The following is a 9,206-nucleotide window of genomic DNA, read 5'->3' as shown; positions in this document are numbered from 1 at the left end:
ACACCTATAATAAGTGTTTATTTTCAGACTATTTTAGTCCAGCGGGTTGCCGCCACTGTGGAGTAGCACAGGACCAGGGTGAATCGTCCATAGTCATAAACGGAGAGAAGTAGCGCCGGTTACAATGTTCTTCCGCAAGACGCGTGCAGTTCTGTTTATTAACTGCTAGAGCATGAAACAAAAATAGCAGCGTGACAAATAAACCGCGTACCTGTGTAGTGCGTACGTGTGTCTCTGTTGGTAAAGTTTATCGTTAATTTTATACTCATTTTAACAATCGGGAGTCATGTAAACATGACATCACGTGCGTCTTTGCTGGTCAGTCGTCATGGAAACATGAAGCCCTGGCGTTTGGACCAGAGTAAAACAAACATATCACTGTATACCAGTGGTGGTGTAGTGTAGTGGTCTAAGCACATAACTGGTAATCTGGTAATCAGAAGGACACTGATTCAAGCCCCACAGCCACCACCATTGTGTCCTTGAGCAAGGCACTTAACTCCAGGTTGCTCCAGGGGGATTGTCCCTGTAATAAGGGCTCTGTAAGTCGCTTTGGATAAAAGCGTCTGCCAAATGCATAAATGTAAATACCACCAGTATGTGTGAAAACACTCACTGTGGCTTTTTAAATGAATTGTTATTCATTCCTAGATTTATCTGTTATTTTTCAGTTGTGGCTGACTATCAAACTAGACAATAAAAGAAAGTTTAATGTTTTTCTTTTGCTGTATTTATTCATTCCTCACACACAGAGGATTTAACCTGAACCAGGCTTAACTCCTGAACTCCTATCATTTCTCTCTCTCTCTCTCTCTGCGCGTGTGTGCGGCCTGCCAGTGAGCAATGGACATACGACAGTTCTTTAAAAGAAAAAAGACAGATTCAGGTGAGAGACTAGAGACAGTCCATAATGACCTCTGTCTTGTTTTTAGTTTTTTTTTGTTCTTCTGAAAAGTGTTAAGCTAAAAGTAACAGATAATGCAAACCAGCTATCTGTTGTTGTATCAAATTACTTATCTAGGCAATCCCCTGCTTTTATTTTTTTTATTTATTTCAAACCTACAATGGAGAATACAGCTTCTCTTGTGAAAGGAATTTGTGATTTAAAAAAGTTTCTAAGCCCAATAATAATAATAATAATAAAGACATTTAAAATGGCATGCTCTGTGTGCCTTTTGATCATATCCTTAGAATCTGTAAATGGTCTCCATAACATTTTTGTGACTTGACAAACTGACCTCAACTCTCCTGCCTACAATATATTTGTGTATGATTGTCAGTGCCAAGGGAAAGAGAGGGAGATGGAGAAGGAGAAAGGGAAAGGGAGAGCATGCAGGAAGAACCAGGTGAGGAAACGACAACAATAAATTGACATATAGTTAATAGTGGCAAGCAAAACAGTAACTACACATACTCCTATACTAACTTATTGGCATTAAGTAGCCTATATTACATTTACTTTTTGTAACATTATTTTACCCCACATTTTTTCATAATAAAGGAGGAGGAAAACAACAATTCCCTCTCATATAAGGGATGAGAGGGAATTGACTAGTGAAAGAAATGAAGAGACAGAGGGAGTGCAACATAGAGACCACCAAGCCAAAGCAGCAGAGACAAAAGAGAGCTGTTCAGACTTAGGGGATAAGGACACTGGTCCTAAACAGTTAAAGCTGTCTCAATACCCTCATACTCAGTTTGGCACACAAAAAAAGAATCTTTCAAGAACCATTTTTTGTAAATAATTTACAAAAGATGAATTATATTTTGTTGTCCAAGTACCTGTTACTTTGTTCAATGACAATAAAGTTGAATCTAATCTAACCAATCTGATGACTGTTGATACAAAAGGAGGCACAGCTGAGTGAAGAAGGTTTTGTGTTTGTTACAGGGGGCTGTCTGTGTGAACTCTCACAATTAAGCTGGTGCTCTGAAAAGGTCTTAAAAAAAAAAAAAAGAGGAAGAAAAAAATCTGGATTTTGGAGTTAGTTGAACCAATGTTAAAATGATAAAGTTATTTTTCAATAGACATATTTTTTGTTTTTGTGTGAAAAGAGGGTGGGTGGTGGCAGTGGGGCTCATTGTGTGCTCAGCACCCCTAAAGCTCTGACCCTAGAATCGCCCCTGCCTGTCTCTAATTTCAGTGAGCACGGGGAGAGCGGCATAAAAGCCAGCCAGAGGGCTTCCATCGCGAGGAGAGTCAGACACAAAGACACCTACTGTGTTCCTTGTGTATTTAAGAGTTTAAAGAGATTTCATGTATAGAGAGGGTTCTACACCTGATCAAGCTGCATTATTGTAAAGAGCTGAAAGTGTGTAAATTAAAAGCCTTACCAGAGAATTGGGGAAAAGTCTGTTCCACGTATCGTCCTTCTTAAAGTGCTACAGCGTGTAAGCGCTTTCCCCCCGGGTCTGATTTCACCTTGTAGCAACTCATAACTTAACAAATCATAATGTAAAAACGGCAGATAATGTAATAAGTGAAATGTAATAAATGTTCATAATGCAATGATTTTCTCAAAAAGTTATTATTATTAATTTATGTTCGAGCACATAATGCAAGAATGTGTTTTTACATTTTGGAAAAAAAAAAAAAAAAAAAGTTATTACAATATGAGAAATGTATTACATTATGAACCAAAAACATTTTAATTCAAAATTAAATAAATTTGTCATTTTTTAATCATTTTCATAAAACAATAGTATCCTTTTTAAGGCATAAAAAACACATTGTATTCCTTTACAATAGTACGTTTTTTTTATCTAAATCTAGTCTTAAAAATAAATAGCAGTTCAAATAGCAGCATAGAGCGTGAGGGAACCGATAAATGTCTGTACTTTAATACAAGTTATAAAATGAAGAAATTATACCTACATTATTTTGTTTCTTTTGCTGACGAAGTCTACGTGAATTTCAGAGCAAACTGTAAATAATGAAGATCTTTGGAAGATTGATATAAACAATGGAAAAAAAATTGTCTCTCTGATATTTGGTGTAATAGTAAATTATAAGATAATAGAATAATATTTGAGTAATGTCCATGCCATAATTGCCATGTAAATAAGCTGCAATTACCAGTGTTCATGCTATTATTTTTTTTATTTTTATAAATGTATTGGTTTATGCATTTGTTTATATAGTATTAAAGAATGTGGAAAAGGAACTAGAGCAGCATCTCAAAAGCAATGCTAGTGCCAACAGACATAAAGAAAAACTCTGCCATCTAGTGGGTATTTAATACTTTTAAAATGTAACGTGAACAAGCTTTCTGAAAGCTATGTTTTAGATTATAAAAATAGGAACATTTGTTTCCCTCTTAAAAAAAGGAAAGTAATATTTCAATTTCTATTACAGGTTTCAATATAGGAAACAGGGCTACATAATATACTTATAAAGGAGATGCCTCAAAAAGTTGAAGACTCCTTCTCAGTTTGTTTGTAACAGACTTTTAAGGTGATTAGGAAGAGGGTATTATTTGAGTATTTTCTTGTTCTTTTTGCATTAGCCAATACCCATTTTACATAAAAGGCAGTTCTTATTTTCTGCTGCACTGTTTATTACATAAAGTTTTGAATTGTAATATTTCTAATTTAATTAAAATCTCAGATCTTGACCAAAAGCAGATTTGTGAATTTATGTGAGCTTCAACAAAACGTAAAGCAATGTGTGAGGATGTGTATTTACAGTTTACAGTTGCTTTGTCTTTTCTGTACTCTAATGATCTTGAACTTCTCCAGTCGTCTCTAGGCTGATAACTGAGTGCAAGAAGAGGCCTTTCATTTTGTTTGATATGCCTCTACTCATGTATGTGCTCATTGTATTCAAGCCACAAAATATATGTGTGGTAATGTGGGCGTGGCCGAGCGATGAGGAAGTGGAGATCTAGGGAGGGCGAGGCTGGGAGAGGAAGAATGGTAAGGATTGACACCTGTGGGAAATTATCTCTAATAGCTGTTCTGTGTTACAGTGAGAGCTGGAGAGAGATAAGAGGGCAGTTGAAACCGCCGGAAGGGAGAGAGAGCCACACACGAACCTGACTGTGCATGTGATCAGCAGTGCTGAAAACCATTAGTGTGTATATATACTGAAAAGTGTAAAAAAATAAAAATAAAAAAAACTTACATTGGATTTTATATCCGGCTCCCGCTTCCTCCTTCCTAAAAGAGCTAGAGGCTTATTACAATAAACAATGACAATAGTTGGCTTTTGTCTTTGCTGCATGTTTAGGTTTGTGCCTGTGTTTTTGTGTGTTGCTATAAATATGAAAAGTGACCAATGAGTGTTCTCTGGAATCTCCCAGAAATTCCTCTATCCAAAACAAGCACAAGACTTTGACTCTTTCCACTGAAAAAAGTAGAGAGAAGTGGAGAGATGGAATTTTCCCCACATTCAATCTACACTTATTCAATTATGTGTAATAAATAAAGTAATAGTTAATATTTCAAAAGAACTTTAAACATGTTTACACTTCTCTGCAGCCTTTTACAAAAATGCAGATTAAATATTTATGCAACGTCAATAAAAGATAACCCTTCCGAATCCCCATTGTGTGTTTACGAGAATATAAAGCTATAGCATTTTTTTTAATACATTTAATGCATAAATAAAAACATCAAATATACTTTCTATCTTATTCAGTAAATGCAGGAGATAATAATCTTTGAAAAGGTTATAGGACTTAACAGAATCATTTATGCATTGGACTGAACTTCAAGAGGTAACCTGACATTTGTACCATGTCGACTTAAGTGTTTAGAAGTCTGTAGGTGAAAACGAACATACAATACACGATGTAAAGAACAATGTCCTCATCACTGTAAAATCCTTTAAAACAGTGGGACAGTACAATAGTTTTGTTTTCTACCTGTTTGAGGTTATCAGATACTGGCTTTAGTAGTCACATCCTGTGCTCTGAAGCTTTTGACCACATTAACACCCAGGCACTAAGTCCTCTCACTAGCCTCTCACTTACAAACCTAATTTAGAGGAAAGTGAAACTACATTTAGAAAAATAGGACTATTGAAAATAGTTTATAGTTTAGCAATTGCCTGTAAATTAAATGACCTCTTTGCCTGGAGTTAGTTTTCTTTGAATTTTTATTTCATATTGTAAACATAAATTACATATTTTGTTGTAATAACTTTGAAGGGGCAAAATGTAAACTGATGTAGTATATAAATCATACAATCATACAAAAATCATATGTTTTTTGAAAATGTAAAAATGCAGAAAGTTTTCTGTGAGGGTTAGGTTTAGGGGTAGGGTTAGGTTTAGGGGATTTAATATAAAGTTTGTACAGTATAAAACAATTATGTCTATGGAAAGTCCCCATAAAACATGGAAACCCAACATGTGTGTGTGTGTGTGTGTGTGTGTGTGTGCGTGAGACAGAGAGAGAGAGAGAGACTGATATTATCTCAGTCAGAAGTAGATTAGCACATGTAGCTCCACCCTTGACATCCTTCGGTTCTGTCTTCGTGTGCTGTGATAAATAATCAGCATAATATCAGTGTTATTTTCCTCAAAGGCATTTCCCATATTAGTAGCTTTGAATTTCAAGGTGTATTCATTATGAAAAGGATTCTATATCTAATGGTCCCCATGAGTGGACTGCTTGGTGAGTGCATTTTATTACAAATATTCACATAAGTTAAATTAACTTAAACAGATTTTTTTAAATATTTTTTTATATGTTGGGATGCATTTTATTCTTAAAAGTAGACTTTGGCATTTTTTTCATTAAGTAAAAGGTCAACAATTTTATATAAAATATAAAAATAGAATAGGTTTGTAGAAAACGAATGTAATGAAATTAGGTAGTAGCTGGTTTCAGAGGGTTGTGAAAAACAGAACTGTGTATGTTTTTGTGGATTCATGTATTCTCAATGAAATTCAAGTATTTGAAAATAAATGGCTTTTCAATTCTGTATGTGTTGATTAATTTGAGAGCTTGCTCTTCTAATTATTCTCCTTTCCCTTCTCACTTTCATCAGCAAGCTTTGTTGAGGGGAACCAAGGTAATCATTCCTGTCTTCACAAATGTCTGAAATTCAATTGAATCTTCTTTTTGCATTTTAAAGTGTGAGTGTGTCTTGTGTGTTTTCTGATCTCAGGCTATAATTCATGCTATCAGCTGGACATTGGAGTGACTATTGGGATCATTACTTGTGATATCATCCTCACACTTCTCATTGCACTCTCAGTCTACTGTTTTGTGTCCCATCAAAAAAGGAGAATAAGTTTACATGCCCAGGCCAGAGGTTGTGGGTCAGGTAAGTCAATGATCTATTGAGCATCAGAGAATAATAGAATGATAATGGATGAGCTTTAGTCAAAATTGCACACTTTTCTAATGTTTAAGGCAAAGTAAAAACTCACCAGTCATCAATGAGGCCAAAGACGATTGAAGTGGAATCCCCATACCAGGTAAATGACAGAGTAATATCAAGTCTGTCAGCATTTTTAAATTTGATTTAAGTAAAACAATATAATATATATATGTAATGGTTTCTCAGTCAGTATCACTGAAAAATTACTAATAAGAATTTAGTTTTTGCTCACAGTTTTTATAAGTAAATCTTAATGGTCTAAAATTAAGTAAAATCAATTTAACTTCATGACATTATTGATTAAAGTTATTGAGTAAATGTAACTTAAACATGTTAGTAAATACAGTAACTTTAACTTACAAATATGATATACATGGTACTTGAACAAACATTTTGACATTATTAGAACAACAGACACACATCAAATTCTTACAAACACTTGTTTAATCATGTACTACATGACATACAGAAGCCACCAACAGGAAGGCTTAATGCTTGCTACGTAGTCAATGAGACAACATCACCTTGTATTACTGGTGATTAAACAAGATATTGAGCTGCGCACACAGACCTTAACACTTGGTGCACAAAACACGATGATGGTAACTATCAACAGTTTACTATTTTTAAATAGTGAACAGGTAATTTTGAATAGAAAATTATCTTAAGACCGCACAAAACAAGTTACCAAATGTAATAGTAAAATCAATATTAAAAATTATGTAAATAAACTTGCAAACAGTGAAACATGCAAGCCCATTAATTATTGAAGCCTGGTGAATTCTGGGAACACCAGCTTCAAAACGTTTAGTGAAATTTACTTATATTTACCAGTCAAAGTTGGGCAAATTAGCAAATTAATATGACTTTAGGATTGATACATGATGACACATTGTAAAGATAATGATCAATAATAAATACTTATAAGCTAGAGCATTTATTTAAACATGTTTGAATGTTGAATTTACTTAATATTTTACTTCATCACAAAATATATATTTTTTCAGTGTATTTTTTTGTGTTTATGCATATGCTTATGTAAACCATATACAATTTTGATTATGGTTTGGCAGGAACTTTATGGAGTACAGTCAGACATATATAGTGATCTTCAACAGTATCGGAAATGAGGTGTGACCACCTGTGAACTAAACCTTCAGGGGTGTCGCAAAGGGTCAGATCTTTTTTTAAAACAATTTTAAAATAATGTTTGAATATTATGTACCAATGTAAAAGACAGCAACATCTGCAAGACCTGACATTTTGAAATGTTATATTAATAATGTTTTGTGTGCATACCTAAATATATTTTGTGTTTACATTTGTGTTGATATAAATAAGCAATAGAATTTTGATTTGTGCATTAATGTGTCCCAATTCCAGTTCAGAATAAGAGTACATTCATCATGGCTTGTGGAAAGGTGAAGTGATCTTCACATAAGTTTCCCAAAAAATCCATCATGTCTTGTTTATTCATAACCTTTGTAACAAAAATATATCACCTTATATTTGATTTTGTTCTTCACTTACAGTAGAAATAAAGACTTTTCAGATTGTGTGGTCTTCTGTATAAAGCTCTCTGTGATCTTTTTTTCTTCTTCAAGTAGCTAAGGAAGTGAACACACTGTTTTAAAATCTCATGACTGCAGTATATGAGTCAGTCAAACAAAAGGGAAGGACAGAAGGGCCTTCAAAGATACATGATTTTATGATGAACGTTTTAGATGACATTTTTACTTTTGTTGCCGTATTGCTCTATTTTTTAATATAGCATGGAATTGTTTTGTTGATAATCGAAGCTAGAATGAAAAACAATTTTGGTGCCTCTAACTTATTAGACTCAAAAGCATGTGGTCAAAGTTGTAACCCTCAAACAATACACAAACACAAAGAGTCAATTGTGATGACACTAAAAAAAAGTAAATCAAGTAGGCAAGAAGGGTGCTTGATGTAGCTTGGTGTAGAGCTAACAGAATAGCAATTTAATTTCTCTAAGCTTGTGGACTTCTCTTGAATGTCCACAAGAGTGCATTCTTATCTCAGAGTGTGTGGTGTATGTCACATGCTCTTACAAGTCTTATTTCGACCTGGTCTCATTGCAAATTACAGAGATTTTGAATGGTTAATCTACAACAGATGCAATATTTCATGTGCTTTTGCAAACCAGGGAAGTACTTATTATGTAGAGAGAACTGTATTAAGACCGTATTAAGGATCTTTGTGAAAATTCTGAGGAACTGTGGAGAATTAATAAACTATTTATTTCTTCAATAGTTGTAAAACACATGCAGGACCATGTAGACTTAATGCTGCTGAGATTGTTCCTGTCTGCTTGTTTATCAAACGTCCAAAACAACCCAATTTAGAATAATTATATCCCTGGCATTCTATCTGCAGTTCTGTTATATGTAAGTGGAAAAGCCGAATTCAAACTAGATTTTAAATTTAGGATTATCTTCAGTTGCAATTTAAAGGTTCTGCCCAAAGGCTATTTGTTTGCAGGACACTGTGAGCAAACAAAGAGAGCATTCAGATGAAACTAGGTTAAGCTAATCTTTTAATAATCTTACATCAGTTTTTTTTTTTTTTAATAGGATTTCAAACACTTAATTTCTTTTGCTTCCATTATGCTTAAACTACTCAGAAAGAAACAGCAGGAACATATTTAGAGGTGAGAAACCAATTATTTTCTGAATTTGGACTGGTTTGTTTGCTGAGATTTTTCCTCTCAAAGTAAGAAGAAATCAGTCACACATTGTTGGGTTTATGTTACTGTTTTCAGTGTTTGATTTACATTTGAGTATGCAGTGTGTCCTATCATGTAAAGAGGAGGGATACAGACTCCAGACTAAAAGAGTCTTTTATCTTTAATACA

The 9,206-nt window shown here is 34.0% G+C and overlaps 1 protein-coding gene across 1 annotated transcript; it reads left to right on the top strand.

The window, feature by feature from the left end:
* The first annotated feature begins 5,390 nt into the window (after window positions 1-5,390).
* Window positions 5,391-7,883, top strand: LOC127656435 (TYRO protein tyrosine kinase-binding protein-like). The gene is made up of 5 exons (XM_052144759.1): window positions 5,391-5,619; window positions 5,996-6,019; window positions 6,116-6,274; window positions 6,364-6,428; window positions 7,405-7,883. Exons 1-5 carry the CDS (start codon window positions 5,574-5,576, stop codon window positions 7,459-7,461), a joined length of 351 nt encoding a protein of 116 aa, XP_052000719.1. The 5' UTR covers window positions 5,391-5,573; the 3' UTR covers window positions 7,462-7,883.
* Window positions 7,884-9,206: the final 1,323 nt, after the last annotated feature.

The sequence above is a fragment of the Xyrauchen texanus genome, chromosome 15, assembly GCF_025860055.1.
Source record: "Xyrauchen texanus isolate HMW12.3.18 chromosome 15, RBS_HiC_50CHRs, whole genome shotgun sequence".
In the NCBI taxonomy this organism is placed as follows: Eukaryota; Metazoa; Chordata; class Actinopteri; order Cypriniformes; family Catostomidae; genus Xyrauchen; species Xyrauchen texanus.
This window is presented reverse-complemented; position numbering and strand designations above follow the sequence as displayed.